The 20065-nt window shown below is 36.9% G+C and overlaps 2 protein-coding genes across 3 annotated transcripts in view; both read right to left on the bottom strand.

Moving 5' to 3' along the window:
- epha4l (eph receptor A4, like) overlaps nt 1–20065 on the bottom strand; it is a 132060-nt gene that overhangs the window by 100973 nt on the left and 11022 nt on the right. The gene's annotated exons all lie outside the window — the stretch shown is intronic.
- Nucleotides 8152–20065, bottom strand: part of LOC309506388 (uncharacterized protein) — a 41004-nt gene continuing 29090 nt past the window's right edge. The window contains exons 1-3 of one of the 2 annotated variants that reach the window (XR_014208717.1): nt 11466–11572; nt 9057–9176; nt 8763–8883 (exon numbers count right to left, since the gene is read on the bottom strand). Coding sequence is in view for 1 of the 2 variants with exons in the window: in XM_082180290.1 (XP_082036416.1) it covers nt 8268–8883; nt 16195–16316 (738 nt within the window). In the remaining variant the exon portion in view is untranslated. Of the gene's footprint in view, nt 8884–9056; nt 9177–11465; nt 11573–16194; nt 16317–20065 lie in introns of those variants that run through there. The other variant, XM_082180290.1, reaches the window with a different exon arrangement.

Here is a 20065-nt window from a genome sequence, read left to right as displayed (position 1 = left end):
CTGCAGTGAAATAAATGCAATATTTGCCAAATAATACACAGATGTTTCATTTCATGAGACATGTTCATTCAATACTTTATGTACTGCTTCATACAGCGTCTGTTTGAACAAGAATAAAGTTCAACATAAGCAACTATCAATGAAGTGGAGTCTACGTTTTTTAAGCAGTTTTAATTTGATAAACATGACACAATATAACATGACAACGACATGAAAAGAGTGTTCACTGTTATAATAAACTGATTTGAGAGCATTAGAGGAACTAAAGGTGTTCGAATAAACACGAAACACACGTGATCGTTGTCATGCGGTGAATCCGGCCAATCGTGGAACAGCTGTGTCGTCATCAGCCCTCCTGCAGCCCAGTGCAGCCGCTCTTGAGAAGCTGCGCTGGCTGAGTTCTCCGGCTACTCTCGAAACGCTCTCGCGGTACTTTGATATATGGCGAGTGGATAGTGCCACGGATAACTTACCGAAGTCGACAGTCGTGTACTTTTACGTGACAGAAGGGGTACGCCGCACCACAGACGCTTGACACCAACGCGTGACTCCAACGTCGCACCACAGCACGTTGCACCACAGACGCGTGACACCAACCTGTGACGTCGCATCACAATAAAATAATATCTATTTTTCTCCCTAGCTTTTCTTATCTTTCCTTTGTTATCTTTCTAATCAATCATTCTTTTCTTGTATTCTGATGACATTGAAAATATCATTGATACAAATTTTGTATTGTATACAAAGTTGTGCATGTCATTAATGTCATCTCTGAATGGTTTATGAACAGTATATATATATTTTTTTTTACTCACTTTCTACTGGATATGAGGACTATGCAAATTATACACCATCAAAGTCACAACTTTTTGCACAATTATTAACAACAACTTTAAAGTTGAACAGATAAATTCATTAATTGTAATTGTGTCATTCTGAGTTTTGACTTTTGAAGGTGGTAATCATTTTAATTTACACAGTTGACCATAATGGGCAAATACACAATATGAAACTATTCACGATATTGTTTTACAGGAGAAGGTGACAAGAAAGTATTTTAATATTATTTTCAATAAATCAACAATGAAAAAATATAAGACAGGGAAATAGTCTTTTAGTCACAAAATGCAAAACAATGTAGGTTCATGTTCAAATGTTCAAAAGGCTGTCAGTGTCGACTATTTTATTTTTGGTCATAAAGATAGATATGAAGTGAACAATAGCCTTTAGTATGACTTAAATACATATTACAAACGAGGGAATATAATTGGTTCAAATAAAGTAGGCTATTAAAAGTAATTAATTATTTTATTTTATTTAACAACACTATTAAAATACATGAAGACATATATAAACAATGAACATATGTATATTATGTACAAATGCCAACAGAGGGCGCAAGAGGGCTGACGATAATTGTTACACTTTACATCAAGAGCAGTACTACGATGACGCATATTAAAACGACATATTTTTCTCGTAATAACGAGATGTCGTTAAAACGACATCTTTTTTTTTTTTTTTGCCTTTATAAGGACATGTGTAGTCATGTACAAAATATGCCTTTATCCACATTAAATTGACAGCCTATCGCGCCTTTATCACACATACGTTCAAAAAGCTTAAGCAATAGTAGCAGCCCCCAATCAGGCAAAATGAATCAATGAGGCCCTTTTTTTAAATATATTTTATATATATAACCGGCGTATAGGCCTATAAGGTTTTTTTTATATAATATATTATATCCTAAGATTTATTTTTGTTAATAGGCTATATCTTCATTACCTAGAAATATAATTAAACAAAAAAACACATCTAACAGAACATAGCCTAAGTTGTTTATTTTTTACAACATTGTGTTATTTTGTTTAATTAACGAAATGTCAATCTTCATCTTTATAACAGAAGATACAATACAAAAATCTTCGAGATACAGCCATATACAATCTTCACATGTATAACGGATTGTCACCTTATAAACAGTCCTTTGTGTGGTGGAATAAGCAATGCTATATAGAAATATATGGTAACCGGTAGTATCTTAATTTAAACTTTATTTTATTATTTTATTTGTTCATTAACTATTTATGCTAACTCAACTAATTTAATGTAAAGAGCTGGATACTAATTACTAATTAAATAATGTCAAATATTAAATGTAGGCTATAGTTGCCATAGACTAAAGGTTTTTTCTAGACTAGTAGTCATTTATTTAAGCAATTAGGACTAATCGCACGTTTATATTCAACCCTGGGTGTAGGCCTATATATGGCTATAGCCTTTATTCCGCATGCATAAAACTTGCCGCAAAGCACCGGCAAAAGTAGGCTAATGATATAATAAATGTGTATGAAAAAAATAATGAAGCATTTTAATTGTTTATTAATGAATTAGTCTTTTCTAAATCAGTGTAGGCTGCCTGCAAACATATCTACATCTTCGCTGTAATTTAGCCTCTAGAGATGCGCCTTTCATACGGACAGGATCACATAATCAGATGGTAGCCTATACCGTATTTGCTTTCGATTGGATTTTTTTTCGTTGGTGGACATTTTTTTATTTATAAACTTTATATAGATAGTTATATTTCTCATGTCTGTGAGGCTTGTCTATACACTGTTTTTCAGTTCATTTTTGAGACGCGCTCCAATTGACAGAGATCATGAAAGCGCGCCCTGTTCGTTTTCTTTTATTTTACAAAAGCACAACGTTTTCTTGTTGTTGAGAGTTTACACAAATAAAAGTAGTTGTGACTGATGTATTATTCTTTTCTGTATGACCAGAAATGATGGAGTATTTTAAGTTGTTTCCACTGTTGATAGGAAAATGCGAGTGATGGCACCGGCGCGTCCATGTGTGTCATGCAGTGCGCGCTCCACACTCCGCACAAACACTCGGATATGCGCTTAATAATAGCGAACATTTAGCCTATCTAGGTTACCGTTAGAGCGAATGGCCATGCCAGACTGATAAGTCCTCTTCATGTTTAACAAATCAAATTCTGTTGCATTTTATTGCGCCAGTTTGAAAAGGGTGGCTGAAACACTTAGCCTATACAGATAAACGCCCAACGCTGGTGTTTTTCTTTAAACAAATTCGTTTAGTCTTTAAAATAAATATTGTTTGTGGGCTAATTAATGCCACAATAATTTGTTTATTTTATTGGCTACTTTTATTTTTCATTTTTGTTTTGCATTGAATACCATTTAAAGGATTTGCTGTGCACCGCAATGCCATCCTCCCATATAGAAAGACACGTTAAGAGCCACCTTTATTTTCTTTATAATAAAGGGTTTCTATCAGAAAACGCTTAACGTATAATTAAATGCATTGCGTTCATATTCTGGGCTCATCTGCTTTTCTGTAGGATAGTAGGCCTATGGTTTATTAATAAGGTGTGTACAGCATTTGATCTTTATCACTGAAGTAGCCTATTAAGCGACATTAAGCTTTTTCTTTATAATAATGGTTTTCTATGGGAGGAAAACGTTTAGCCTAATATGCAATTAAACACAATGTTCGTATTCTGGGTTCATCTGCTATTAATAAGGTGTGTACATAATGTGATCTTTTAACATGAATGTCCGATGGGGGCTGCTATTTCTTCAGCTTTTTGAACGTATGATCAATTTTATGTGGATAAAGACATATTTTGTACATGACTACACATGTCCTTATAAGTCCAAGAAAATATGACGTTTTAATGACATAAGATCTTGTTATTACGAGAAAAAGATGTCGTTAAAACGACAAAAGATCTCGACATAATTGAGTGGAAAAAATAATATGTAGCCTATGTGGCAGCAATGCGCACCGTAGTTTTTCATAAACTTCGATTTATGAATAAAGAATTTTCCAAGCAAAATTATTAAGTTGACTATATATTGTACAGAGAAGTTTGAGTCAGAAAAGTAAAAGAAGATATCAAAATTAGATAAATGACTATGTTTGAGCCAAGTTGTCCATTAATGAAACATTGTAGGCTATATCATTCCACAGAGAAGAGCTATGTGAGCAATTAAATGGTCTAACGTTTCCGTTTTCATAAAGCAAAAGCTGCATTTTTCGTCTACGGTATAAATTTAGAGATAATCTTGTTACAGGGGTTATAATGGTAAAGAATTTTAAATGATATTTCTTTTACTTTGTTTGTAATTAAAAATGTATGTGGGTTACTCCATGCTCTATTCCAATTAATATTTTCATACAAGGGGGACCATTGGAGGCAGGGATAGATTTTGCACATAAAATATTTTTTATTACTTTGTTTGTAACTTTTCTGTCTAGAAAAGATAGACCATTTATTGAAACACTGCTGTAGAAAGACCAACAAGTTAGAGCCTGTTTATGGAATATTCGCTTCTTTTTTAATAAATCCATGCAATTGGTTGATGACAAATTGCTTAAAATTAAAATATAATTAAACAAAATTCACTTTAAAGAAAGGCTTCCTGCAAAACAAAACAAAAATCATGTCTCCCGATATAGCCTATTGCAAATCCAATACTCATGCTATATTCACTTTTCGTTATCAACATGGGAAAAATAACATTATAATATTGGGACGACGTGTGTATCAGGCGTCTTATTAGGCGACGTACTGAGGGACGACGTGTGTATCAGGCGTCTTATTAGGCGACGTGCCTGGTTCAGACGTTATGATTTTTTATACATTTCTCACGTACGCCGTCGCCACGTCGCCGTAAGGTATACGTTACTACCGTGACGCCGCCATGACGTCGCCGCCGGTCTGTCGTCTGACGTCTCTATCAATCCCATTCAAAAATAGACACGGACTGACGGCGACGGAAGGGTAGACTGCTCCTTCGCCTTCTTCAGGGTAGTCTTAGAAAAGGCATTATCCACTCGCCATACTTTGATGCCATACGTCACAGTCACGTGGCGTCGGCGCTGTATCAAGTCGGACAAAATTTCTAACCGGCATGCACTGCTTCAAGTCAGCCGCCGATCGTTCTGCGCAGAGCTGCATGAAGTCGAACAAGCCCACAGTCTCTGTGAGGGCGGGGGAGGTCACATGCTCAAGGTTTCTGGACGCTGATTGGCTCAGGTAAGGTGCCGTGTGTGCCTCAAATACAGAGGGAGAAATTATAAAGAGAGGTTAGGTTTGACGGCAAACTATAGCCTTTTTTACAATGTTATGATTTGTTCACAAACAACAGGCCCAGACAATTCTCAATTAATGTAAATACACAGTCTTACAATGTCATTGCTTTATAATTGCTCTTTCAAATCATGTAGGAAAATGAACAGTCCTCATAAAGGTCAGTGATATTCTGACAGTAATCCTCGAACCGGCTTCTGCACTGTACAATTTAAATATTTGCCAACAGCAAGTGAATCAGATGTTGGTCATCAAAACATGAAATCTGTATGAAACGCATAAACAAATGACACAAAATGTGTATAAATTCTATATGACTTTAATTTGACTAGCATATGATTCAATATAAGAACTTTAAATGATTTATATATGAATTTTATATGAGTTTTATATATTTCTACTTATACCATACACATTTGCATACTTTCATGTAAAACTCATATAAGACTTTTTACAGTATTCATATATAACGCAAAAGTCTCCTATAAGTTGTATGTGTGCTATATGAAATGGGCCATAATCAGTCTGATTTTGTATAGGACATGTATTGGCCTTACATGAAACACAGAAGGTAATTCTGGCTGATTTAAAGGTCCCGTTCTATGTGATCCCATGTTTCAAACTTTAGTTAGTGTGTAATGTTGTTGTTAGAGTATAAATAATATCTGTAAAATTATAAAGCTCAAAGTTCAATGCCAAGCGAGATATTTTATTTAACAGAAGTTGACTACAAAAAACGGCTGGATTGGACTACACCCCTCTACTTCCTTCTTTAATGATGTCACTAGAACCGTAACCTCCGCCCACAGGAACACAGGCGTATTGATGGCGAAATGTCAACAGACGTGGTTGATGTTTATCTAGCCTATAATCGGATACCGTAAAAGTTTAATTCGAAGTTGTTAGCTTGCTCTGTCCATTTCACCACGGACTGTTTTTCTAACCTGGAATAATATCAAGCAGACTTCTCTCAGCGTTTCATACTGACGAAGGGGGCAATTTCAACTATATTCCAGCAAGCGGTAAGTGATTTAATATGGAAGTAGCGATCACTCTTCACATCGTTCGTTTCTCTTAGTAGGATGAAAATAATCTTACTTAAACTGTGATTAATATACAGAAAGCGATCAAAGAACAATCCCTTTCCAATCGCCCAAGCTGCTGTCGGTGACACAGCGCGAGTTTATCTGGACTCTTGCCAAAACTCGTTATGAAATCAATGACGCTGTTACACTGCACAACGAAGCTCTTACTGTATTTATATACCTCATGTTTGCATTGGTGAAATCATTAGTGAGAGTGCAGAAACTGCGTTGCAATGATAAGATCTTTCACGCGATCAACAGGCTGCCATCTGCTCAATGCTCATCACTGCAACCTTTTATGTGATGGGAATAGATCTAAATACTTAAACTTCTCACGATTCGTTAATCCAGATAGCTGTAATAGTAAAACCGTATAATAGCTGTAATAGTAAAAGTTTTCCATATAGTTCCACATGTAATGCCAGATATTTCATATGCAAGCATGTCAGCCAATCACAGCAGTGGGTGTTTACACTGAAGTCGCACAGCAGACACGCCCCTTCAAACAGAGTGTTCAAACCAGGGAATGAAATCAGGCTAGGAAATATGCCTTTTATTTCTAAATTATAAAAAAATTTGATCTAAAAAACATACTAACATTATAAGGGCACCCCTGGAAACATTATTAAATAATAAAAATAATCCATGGAATGGGACCTTTAAGTAAGGAAGACATATGGTTGCTGTATATGAACCATGCAGGTTTTTTTCATATGGGCATGAAAATGTGATGCTATTCCAGAACAACCACACATCATGTGTCTGCATGACTCAAACCACAACCTTCTTGAGACAATACAACGACTAAAAGCAAATTGAATAATTATTATTAAATCGTTAGAGTTGATATTGCACTGTTATGACAGCTAATAGACTTTTGACATTTTTATACTAATTCGTAGAATTATTAGTTGATTTTACATTGTTGCTCCAGCCTAACATTTTTTTTTTTTTTAACAAAGAATCACATTGTTAGAATTGTAACATCTTTTAACATCGACTACACTATCTACTGTTTTATGAACAGATGCAGAAAGAGAGTTCATGTATGAACAGTAACACTCTTGATGCACCATTTAGACAGGCTGATCAGGATGTGTTTGCCTTGTGCAAGCAACGTTTGTGTTCAGTGTTTGCAATGTGTTGCAGGGCCTTGCAGTCTGTTTGACACTCAGTTTAAGTCAAGTTTATTTGTATAGCGCTTTTCACAATACAGATTGTATCAAGCAGCGTTTAGTATGTGTGAATTACTGTGAGACCACAGGATGAGACATATAGCCTACACTGCAAGTATTCAGTCACACTCAACATCTGCTTCAGGAATTTAAATGAGTGAGAAAAAATATATATATTTTGGGCCATTTACATGACACCATGTTCTACTGAATGCGGAAACCTTTTTTTAATGCGTTTTAGCCGTTTATTCGACACGAGACACGACAACAGCATTTTGGGGACCAGAAAACACAAACTTTTAAAAACAGGTATCAAAATGCAAAACCATTTGAAAATTATATTGTTATTGTCTCCGTGTAAACTACAAAAAGGCACATTTGTAGATTTGTAGAAACATCATGCACATGCGTATTACGTGTTCAGTCTATAAGCGTGTAGTGTTTCTTCACAAAGTGTCATAGCCACCTACTGGCCTGGCAGCAGAATACAGCATTTTATTTAAAAAATTCACGGATACGTGTGAACGGAAATCCCGTTTCATCTTGTGTCTGCATTTGAGCAGCCCATATATAAGGTCACAGTATTCACACTGCAAGAGTAGCAGAATCAGCCATTTTTTTGCTATGTGTTGCACGCTGTACTAGAAGAAAATACAGTGAAAATACACTATATTTATAAACACAATATTTTGCAATATAGGCTTTTTTAAAGCATCACAACATAATATAGTGAACTACTGTATAAATCATGGCAGTTCCACAAAGGACACATGATTCTATTTCTTTTATTAGGTACAGAACAGGTGTTCAAGAATGATAATTTAAAGATTGATTATGCCACAGTTTGATCATTGACAGAAGCATTTTCAAGAAAAGGAAAATTACTTATTTATTTTCAGGCAGACAGAAAGCGTTCACAATGTTATTTTCCACACATTTCTGACATTCCATCACATCACTGGTTCTCTTACATTGATAAAGAGGCACTTTCTCATTAATCTTTAGAAATTCGTTTTCCAGAATCGCCTTCTTGTCCTTCTGCCAGATCTCTTGGAAGACAAATGCATTATTTCCATCTTTATTTTTATTTATCCAGTTTGAAAGGCCCTCTAAAATGTTGTCTTTGCTCTGAATGCATGTTTTCACACAAGGTGAGAAGTACGAATAGAAAACTACACAGCTATTCTGATCTGCCTTTTCTAGAAGTTTGTCCATGGGTGAATTACCTAGAGGATAGAGCAGAACATGCTCAGCATGCTCATTTGGTTTTTTATTCATATCTGGCCTTGTAGCAATGACATTGCCTAAAGATGTGCATTTCTCTTTTTCAGTGAGTTGTAAACATTTCTCTCCTTTACTGAGCTTATCTTTTACATTGACTGCATCTTGTTTGCTGAACACATCCTCGATATTAAATGTTTCTTTTGTACACTGATCCTGTGGGACATTGATCGCTATTGCGTACTGAGCATCAGTTTTCTGCTTGGTCTTCGGCTGGACACTGGAAGACATAAAATAACACAAGGTTATCATAATTCTCAATAAACATTGTATTTGCCTTGTTCCTTGTGTATTTTGATATTCAAACTTAATTCAAATTTACATGCACTTTACTAATTCAAAACTGCATATATTGATTCATTTGACTGTAATGTGATGTACAAATGGACCTACTTGTCATACAAATACTGTCATTTTAGCCAGGACATTAGGGTTCACATCGCCCTGAACGCCTTGAACACACAGATGAAGCAGGCAGAGGAAGATGAGACCCCTCAGTCGTACCATAGGTGCCTAAAGTGAAAACATCACTCATTTCAGCACAAAACTTGAGTTAAATTCATGCAGGAGACGATCTAAAGAACCAGAGTGTTTAAAAGAAAAGAAAGTTAATTTATTGACGTGAAACTTGCCATTGTGACTGAAGAATTATGAGGAAGATTATTATATTTTAAGAGGTGCATTGCAGTTGTTTCTTTCCTGATAGTGCTTATGAGAAAAATAAGGCATATATTGGGACCCAACTGTAAGTTTATAATTCACAAATTCTATTAGTGTTTAACTATTAGTGTATGGGTGTGATTGTGTGGTTCACACTTTTGTTCAATGATACTGATAATTGGGCAAATTTTCTGCACTGATTTTGGGAATTATGACCACCGCTAACCCCGCCCCTAAATTTACCCATAATTTGGGTTTAAACAGATCGTACATATACGCCAAGTGAGATCGTACGAATTCATACGTATTAGTCACTAATTAAGCAAAACATAAAATAGTTACAAATTGCTGTGCATAGGTATGACATAAATGACATGTTTGCAGTGGTGTCTAATAATGATAAATCTGAAGGTGATGTACAATTCCTACAACATAATTAAATAACTTTTGACAAATCAGTCATTTGAAAATGTTCTGTGAGACTACATGTCATTAATGTTAATCAATCAATAAAAGACAAAGCGAAAATCACTTACTGCTCTTGACTGAACCACGTTTGTAACTTTAATTGTAAGGATCAATCTGTATTTAATTTATTCAGGGAAGATTATACAGTGTTATTTTACATTTGATCCCTTATTCAATTTGTATTTCTTGCCTGGATACTGCTGTTAGACCTAACTGAACTGTTTATGTTAGTGATATCTTTAATAATCTATTGCATTTATTTGTGCTACTGCTCCTCCCAACTCTCCTCTCAAATAAAAAATCCCCCCAAATGAGTCACTTAACCCTTTGATGTGTACGATCACACCGGTGTGATAAGAACATTCAGTGCATCACATGATAAACTGCTAAGTGCAAACATGCTTTCGCGCTTCGGCTGGCGCTGAGCCAGAGACGAATGCACTCAGCGCTGTCATGTCACACCTATTCATAGTTTTCAACCACATAAGGTTTATTTTAGGTTTTAGACTTTTAAATACACATACGTACTTGCAAAACAATACATTTACAATCTGTAAATATGTCTATGGAAGCGACAATAACAATCCATTCAAATATAAATTGACAAGGTGTTTTATTCCTATCAGATACACATTGTGTAACTATAACGTATAATCTATTCTTCTCCCAGTTCACCGGCCACTTACTTTCATGTATTTTGAGAGAAGTGGATGAATTGATGTGTTGTAAATCTGGCAGATACGATTCTCTGAACTGTGGGTCAAACTATTAACGCATTATAGATCATCTATAGATAAATGCAATCAAAGTGTTAAGTGACTCATTTGGGGGGATTTTTTATTTGAGAGGGGAGTTGGGAGGAGCAGTAGCACAAATAAATGCAATAGATTATTAAAGATATCACTAACATAAACATAATCATTATAAAGGTTTTAAACCACAAAACACATTCACTTACACATATTTGAGAATCAGAATATCAGGTAGACGATGACATTGCCAAAAAGTTTGTGAATATTGTGAATAAAAAAGGAAAAACTAAATAAAAGCGATACATCTGCCATACAGCGCTATTGTGGCTGCGGTGTGTTATGTGTCGCCATGAAAATAATAAGGTGATACGATCTAAAATAGCAGTAGCCTTAAAGAAACTCATGTGGGTGACCTAGAATATTTTAAAACTTAAAATGGGGGAATTCCCCCCATTTTCCAAAATGAAATGTCCGTAAATTCCTGATTAGAGCATCACTATAGATAAAACATGATAAAAAAAAGTCTTCAAATAGACCCCATGATCAGATTCTTGATCGGTATCAGCCCAAAAATATTGATCAGAGCACCCTTAGCTGAAACCATAATCAAATTATTGGAAGGTACACAATATTTGGGTGTGTTGTCCCAGAACCTGGCATTAAACAAAAGCTAAACAGGCCCCTATACTTTAAACTTTGTTATCTTTAAGTATTTACTACTTCTGCTTCTGTTTGCAAGTACTTCTTTGCTGTGTTCTGTGCTTCTCTGAAGTCTTCTTTTAAGGCTTTTTAGGAGCTTATTTTTTATGTTAAAGCATTGTTTGGATGAGACCAGTTTTCTAAACAACGTGAACAATTGTGATTCTGCTTCAGATCCACTAATGATGATATTAAGGGATAAAGAAGTATGAATATTACTCACCATGTTATCTGTTGCTCAGATCAGAAGGTTCAGAGATGTTGTGTGAGTCTGCAGTGAAGCAGGAGTGATGAGGAAGAGGAAGAAGATGCTTTTTATTCTGACACTCGACCAGCCCTCTTCTTTAACACCATGAACAGACCAATTAAAACGGTTCACACTTACATCACTGACTCCTTTAATGATGTCACTGAGCATCTTTGTGTGTCTCACCATGTACGGTGTGTTGGACTTCCTCAAAATGGTCAATAAGAAATAAAACAATTAATAATTCCTCCAAGAACTCTAAAAACTGTCATGAGTTCCTCCAATAAAGCTATCCAAGGAAACGGATTTAAGGCAGACAATTGCCTTGGGCCCCAAATAATGTGCAGGAACATAAATATGAAAATGAATTATGATATAGCTTTATATCCAAATTGCCTGTAATTGATTATGGAGATATATTGTGCATGCTGCATTTTCCATCCTGCGTCATGTTGATTCAGTTTACCATGCATCACTACGATTCATAACAAATACAAAGTCCCTTACCCATCACTGCATTCTTTATGATTTAGTTGGTTGGACATCACTTAAAATTCGTAGACAACAGCACTGGTATATCTTTATTTATAAAGCTATACTTGGCAAATTTCCACTGTACCTCTGTAACCTCCTCTCTGTCTGCTCTGGTACCTATCAGCTACCCTCCTCAAAGTGGTTGCTTTTTAATGTGCCACGAGTTAAAACCAAATTGGGAAAAACTGCTTTTTCTTATTTAGCACCTTGGGGGTGGAATAATCTACAAAAAGAGCTAAAGTTAGAAACCCTTATGTCCATAAATGAATTTAAAACTAATGTAAAGAGTGTTGTGATGGAGACATGTTCTTGTTTTTCTTAAGAGTCTCATTGTGTTTTATATTTCTATTTTTAACATTTTGTACTTCTTTTATCGTGAAAATGTAATTTGGTGTTTGTTATGTATGCATTTGTTGTGATTTGGCTGCTACCTTGGCCAGGTCTCTCTTGTAAAAGAGATTTTGAATCTCAATGGGACCTCCTGGTTAAATAAAGGTATAATAATGATCTTACATTGTTAATTTAATAATTAACAATGTAATTGTTGGCCTAATTGCAGTTGTCACATTGCATACAATATCTTTTTTTTCTTTCTTTTTTTCACTCCCTCAGCCATTGCATTAGAAACATAGATTAGATTATCTGAGTTATATTTAACACTATCCTTGCTCTTCTAAGCTTTATAATGGGAGTGAATGGAGGGTGAGATTTTGAAGGCCAAAAAAAAAATGCACCCATACATCATAAAAGTAATCCATACGTCTCCAGGTGGTTAATAAAGGCCTTCGTAAGCAAAGCGATGCGTTTGTGTAAGAAAAAAAAAAGTTTTCTGCGTTTCTGTGTTCGTCAATACGTCATGCGTCGGGTCAAAGGTCACTCTTCCGCCGCAAATCACTGTGTGCGGCCGTCTGCCGGAAGCTAGTTATTATCTAATAAAGTTTTAAATATGGATATGTTTCTTACAAAAACCAATCGCTTCGCTTCAGAAGGCCTTTATTAACCCCCAGAAGCCATATGGATTATTGTTATGATGAATGCATTTTTTCGGGCTTCAAAATCTCACCCCCCATTCACTCCCATTATAAAGCTTAGAAGAGCAAGGATAGTGTTAAATATAACTCACATTGTGTTTGTCTGAAAGAAGAAGTCATATGATGGCTTGAGGGTGAGTAAATCATGGTATAATTAAAATTTTTGGTTGAACTACTCCTTTAGTTATTTTTATTTATTTTTTTGTAATTAACTGCCAAGGAAATATAACACAAAATATAGCATTGTATGTTATTTCTGAGTACAAAGTAGCGTGTCTCTTAATGGGTAAAGCTACTGTAATGTCTTCAGCTAGTCAGCTTGAGATTCTTTCCATCTAAACTGGTTTTATCTCTTAAGTCTAGTAGTGAATGTTTTATGAGGTGTAGGAGAGACATATTCATCTGCACCAAGCGTGCTACCCAAGCCCTGAAAAGTGAAGCCAAAACGTCTCGATCGCCCCCCATTGACTGGTCCTAGTATAGGTCATAAGCCCCGCCTCCCCGTGTTATTCAAGAAGTATTTGCTGTCGTTTTTATCACGCTGATGTAAGTTCAAGTGTCTGTTTAAAAAATAAGTTGGTTTTTAGTTAGTTACGTGATGCTATAAAAACGGTGGTGTAACATCATGATTGACAGCTGTGATTGACAGGTTCTCTGAGCGAAGTAGTCACTGAAGCACCAACGGACATTTTTTTCGGGATCTTCCGAGGACTGAGGAGATTGTATTTAGTTTATTTTAACAAGCCTCTTGTCGTACTGCAATCAATTTTTTTTAAAGTGCACTCAGGGAGAGTGCATTCTGCGAGAGTGAGGGCGAATCGTTGATTTCGCGGCTTTACTTCCTGCTCACTACTGCGCAGGTCTGGTCCCGAGATCGCTACTGCGCAGACTCAAGTTTCAAGATGTCAGCGCCATATCGGGACACTGGCGGCTTCAGTTCTCACCAATGGAAGAGAGCGAAGGGGCGGCGTCCATCTTTTTTTACAGTCTATGATCTGCACAGTCACGCAGAGACGAAGCATAAGCAATGTTCTTCCGCAAAATGCTTGTTTTGAACCGCTAGAGGGCCAACATTTACATAGTGTACCTTGACAATTTTTTTCATAATGATAATGAAGCTCCTCCTTAGTGAGAACCTACAACAAATACAACACACACACATGCACAAAACGTATACACAAAAAGAAGAAATTTGAAATAGCATTCTGGCTGTTAGGAGTTGGGTATTGTTTAGATGTTAATGAATGTACAGTGTCTACTATTATTATAAACGACTTTTGGTCATCAGGGAAAAACAGCTGCATTCAACATACTGCGGATTTGGATATTAATGTGAAAGAAATATCTTAACACATGCAGTATCTTTACATGTCTAATGCATCAAAGTTCTTAATGTGGAGCACCAAGAAAAGCTGTAGAATTAATAAACTGTGAATGTGAAATTAAGTTGAACTGAGCTAAATGAATTCAAGCTATAAGGCATGACCTGTAAAAAAAAAAAAAACAGGTCTTTTTTTTAATAGATTTTCAGATGAACCTTGCCTGGGGTTATGAAAATGTGATGCTATTCCAGAAACAACAACCACACATCATGTGACTGCATGACTCAAACCACAACTTTCTTGAGACAATAAAACGATTAATAGCAAAGTGAATAATTATTATTTTATCATTAGAGTTGTTATTGCACTGTTATGACAGCTAATAGGCTTTTGACATGTTTATACTACTTTATACTATAGAATTATCAGTTGATTTTACAATTTATTTTTTTATTTTTTTACAAAAAGAGATGCAGAACAGATGCAGAAAGAGAGTTCATGTATGAACAGTTACATTCTTGATGCACCATTTAGACAGGCTGATCAGGATGTGTTTGCCTTGTGCAAGCAGCATTTGTGTTCAGTGTTTGCAATGTGTTGCAGGGCCTTGCAGTCTGTTTGACACTCAGTTTAGTATGTGTGAATGATATGAATACATTACTGTGAGACTACAGGATGAGACATAGACTACACTGCAAGTATTCAGTCACACTCAACGTCTGCTTCAGAAATTTAAATGAGTGGGAAAAATATATATCTTTGGGCCCATTTACATGACACCATGTTCTACTGAATGCGTGAATATTGTCTCTGTGTAAAATACAAAAAGGCACATATGTATTCACACTGCAAGAGTAGCAGAACAGGTGTTCAAGAATGATACTTTAAAGATTTATTATGCCACAGTTTGATCATTGATAGAAGCATTTTCAAGAAAAGGAAAATTACTTACCTTTTTTTTCTTTTTCTTTTCTTTTCTTTTCTTTTCTTTTCTTTTCTTTTCTTTTCTTTTCTTTTCTTTTCTTTTCTTTTCTTTTCAGGCAGACAGAAAGCATTCACAATTAGATTTTCCACACATTTCTGACATTTCATCACATCACTGGTTCTCTTACACTGATAAAAGAGGCACTTTCTCATTAATCTTTAGAAATTCTTCTCGCAGATTCTTTGTGATGTCCTTATGCCAGATCTTTTGGAAGACAAATGCATTATTTCCATCTTTATTTTTATTTATCTAGTTTGAAAGGCCCTTTAAAATGTTGTCTTTGCTCTGAATGCATGTTTTCACACAAGGTGTTGTACGAATAGAAAACTACAGGTATTCTGACCTGCCTTTGCTAGAAGTTTGTCCATGGGTGAATTACCTAGAGGATAGAGCAGAACACGTTCAGAATTCTCCTCTGGTTTTTTATTTATATCTGGCCATTTTATTTATATTGTAGCAATGACATTGCCTGATGATGTGCATTTCTCTTTTTCAGTGAGTAAACATTTCTCTCCTTTACTGAGCTTATCTTTTACATGTTTTGTATCTTGCTTACTGAACACAGTCTGGATATCAGGTCCTTCATCTGTACACTGATCCTGTGGGACACTGATCGCTATTGTGCAATGAGCATCAGTTTTCTGCTGGGTCTTCGGCTCGACACTGGAAGACATAAAATAACACAAGGTTATCGTAATTCTCAATAAACATTTTTGCCTTGTTCCTTGTGCATTTTGATATTCAAACTTAATTCAAATTTACATGCACTTTACTAATTCAAAACTGCATATATTGATTCATTTGACTGTAATGTGATGTACAAATGGACCTACTTGTCATACAAATACTGTGTCATTTTAGCCAGGACATTAGGGTTCACATCGCCCTGAACGCCTTGAACACACAGATGAAGCAGGCAGAGGAAGATGAGACCCCTCAGTCGTACCATAGGTGCCTAAAGTGAAAATATCACTCATTTCAGCACAAAACTTGAGTTAAATTCATGCAGGAGACCATCTAAAGAACCAGAGTGTTTAAAAGAAAAGAAAGTTCATTTACTGACGTGAAACTTTCCATTGTGACTGAAGAATTATGAGGAAGATTATTATATTTTAAGAGGTGCAGTGCAGTTGTTTCTTTCCTGATAGTGCTTATGAGGAAATAAGGCATATATTGGGACCCAACTGTAAGTTTATAATTCACAAATTCTATTAGTGTTTAACAATTAGTGCATGGGTGGGATTGTGTGGTTCACACTTGTTTAATGATAGCTGATAATTGGTCACATTTTCTGCACTGATTTTGAGAATTCTGCAGAGTGTAAATGTGTTAAACTTTAAACACAGCTGTGTTGCCAACACTGTTGTTTTTTTAGTCCGCGGGTTGAAGCGACCTCCTCAAGGCAATGCGATTTTTACCCCGGAAACGTGATTTCTTTTTTTTACCGGGGAACCCCCGGAATGCAATTGGGCTTGTTTTGGTCATGATTGGGCGGGTTTTGAATTGCAATTACGCAAACCTGGCAACCCTGGCATTAAACAGAGCTAACTGCACTACAGCTAAAACTAGGGGTGCTTCGATTGATTAGCTACAGATCGCTATTGGCCGATAACCGCTTCTAATGACTCGATCACAGTTTCTCAATTTGCATATCTCAGAAACCGATCTGAAGCTAATGATGTAAAAAAAGGCACTTGTCTGCTGTGAGAGGTGTGGCCAACCCGATCTAACTGGAAAATGTAACTATTTTATGCGATTTTGTGTGAATTCATACGATTTGAATCATACAAAAACATTGATTTTTTAAAAATAAACTCATTATGAAAGACCACCGCTAACCCCGCCCCTAAACTTACCCATAATTTGGGTTTAAACAGATCGTACATATAGGCCTACGTGCAAGTGAGATCGTACGAATTCATACGAATTGGTCACTAATTAAGCAAAACATAAAATAGTTACAAATTGCTGTGGATAGGTATGGCATATATGACATGTTTGCAGTGGTGTCTAATAATGATAAATCTGAAGGTGATGTACAATTCCTACAACATAATTAAGTAACTTTTGACAAATCAGTAATTTGAAGACCTTCTGTGAGAAGTTATCTCACAAACAGTGTGAGTGAAGAAGCACTCTCACTCTCAAAATGCACTATGGCTTCACATCACCACATGGCGTCTACACTAACCGAGCTGCACAGTTGATGGAATTGTCACTTGCACAATCAGGGCAGTGTCACATCGTCACTAATGTTTATAATATGCACATCTTTTTAAATCTCTCCAATTTAAAGATTCAATTTTTTTTTTTAACCATTCAGCACTTGCGTATTCTCTGAGAGATGGTGCGCTCATACACCCTCAAAGCGTAAACAGTTGAGAAAGAAAACGCATGTGTAACAGTATATTGGATCTGTGCTTTGGTCTTAAAGTGACAGCACCCTAATATACCTATTGCATGTCATTAATGTTAATCAAACAATAGAAGACAAAGCGAAAATCACTTACTCCTCTTGACTGAACCACTTTTGTAACTTTAATTGTAAGGATCAATCTGTATTTAATTTATTAAGGGAAGACTATACAGTGTTATTTTACATTTGATCCCTTATTCAATTTCTGTAGTATTTCTTGCCTGGATACTGCTGTTAGACCTAACTGAACTGTTTATTTTAGTGATATCTTTAATAATCTATTGCATTTATTTGTGCTACTGCTCCTCCCAACTCCCCTCTCAAATAAAAAAAAAATCCCCCCAAATGAGTCACTTAACCCTTTGATGTGTACGATCACACCGGTGTGATAAGAACGTTCAGTGCATCACATGATAAACTGCTAAGTGCAAACATAAAACTATAAAAAGAGTTGATTGGGCTCCAATTGCAAGAGCATAGTGATACGTAACATGGAGCCAGCAGGTGATCCAGGTCACAATGGAGGTCAAGCAGTGGTGGGAGGAAGACGAGGAAGACGTGTTGGTCAAAGGAATGGCAGGGGACAGGCACCCCTTCTGAGAGGTGGTCGTGGGACTCGTTTGTGGGGGAACGTGGTAGAGGACAGAAACCCCTTCTGAGAGGTGGTCGTAGGCCTCGTTTGAGATGTGTGGGGGAACGTGGTAGAGGACAGGCACCACTTCTGAGAGGTGGTCGTGGGCCTCGTTTGAGAGATGTGGGGGAACGTGGTAGAGGACAGAAACCCCTTCTGAGAGGTGGTCGTGGGCCTCGTTTGAGAGGTGTGGGGGAACGTGGTAGAGGACAGAAACCCCTTCTGAGAGGTGGTCGTGGGCCTCGTTTGAGAGGTGTGGGGGAATGTGGTAGAGGACAGAAACCCCTTCTGAGAGGTGTGGGGGAACGTGGTAGAGGACAGAAACCCCTTCTGAGAGGTGGTCGTGGGCCTCATTTGAAATGTGTGGGGGAACGTGGTAGAGGACAGGCACCACTTCTGAGAGGTGGTCGTGGGCCTCGTTTGAGAGCTGTGGGGGAACGTGGTAGAGGACAGGCACCACTTCTGAGAGGTGGTCGTGGGCCTCGTTTGAGAGGTGTGGGGGAACGTGGTAGAGGACAGGCACCACTTCTGAGAGGTGGTCGTGGGCCTCGTTTGAGAGGTGTGGGGGAACGTGGTAGAGGACAAGGCCACGGACCAAGACAGCGGCAGCAACAGCATAGAGTGTCCAATGAAATTCAGGCTATAGTTGTAGAGCATGGCATGATAATGACTGAGGCGGCTACAATGATACAACCAAACCTCAGAAGGTCAACCGTGGCCTCAATAATCAGAACTTTCCGCAATGAGAACCGGTAAGTTATCAGCATGTACTAAACATTATGCTTCTCTCAATTGTCAAATGACTGCATACCAATGTGTATCACAGAATAGGTGATGTGACCAAGTGTCTTCTTACTCTAATTTTCCCTGTAGAATTGTGACCAGGCCAAATATTGGAGGCAGAGGCAAAATTCTAACTGACCAAACATTTCGTTTGAAGAACAACACCACTCCAGTGCTGTTTCTCCAAGTCTCCATCGTCTTCCTGATCTCCTTCGTCTCCCCCCTCTTCCAGCATGGTGTGTGCTCCCGCCATTTACCTCCTTGTCATCCGCGGCTTCCTCAACCATCTGCAACGGAAAGAATTGTCAGTATCTCAATTTACCATTTCTCAAGAACGAAATTGCTCAGAAAAGCGCAAAAATAACAAATTTTCACTTGTTGATTAAATGTGTGAGTGCTATCAGTGTTTTCAGTAATGTTTAAGCCTGTACATATCTGTTTACATCTCAAAATGTGTTTTGGGGTTTCATGACCCTTTAATGTCCCCCTGGCAGTGTTTCAGACAGCTCCGTACATTAACAATGGAGAGGTTGTTTAACTCAACGAGTTCAGTAAAGTTGGCAATATATTCACAGACTGGTGAGCTAAACAATGTTAAAACACAAATGACACATCTTTCCAATCATAGTAACATATAGGCAATGAGCTACAACCCAATTTTCCTCAAAACGAGCCTTATAATATAAATTGATCCCTATGGGCAGGCGGCGGCAGTCTCCTACTGGTCATACTACAACAATTAATTTGATAAAACGTGCTTTTGCACATTTTATATTATGAAAAATATTCAATAACTTCACTGTAACACACTGCACTGTCACCAAATTCAGTTCACACATCAATGCTCTCCTGTTGGTTACACTACAACACTTAG

The sequence above is a fragment of the Leuciscus leuciscus genome, assembly GCF_965113295.1.
Source record: "Leuciscus leuciscus genome assembly, chromosome: 9".
NCBI classification, from domain to species: Eukaryota; Metazoa; Chordata; class Actinopteri; order Cypriniformes; family Leuciscidae; genus Leuciscus; species Leuciscus leuciscus.
The sequence above is the reverse complement of the archived record's forward strand: the minus strand, read 5'-3'. Positions and strand labels throughout refer to the sequence as shown.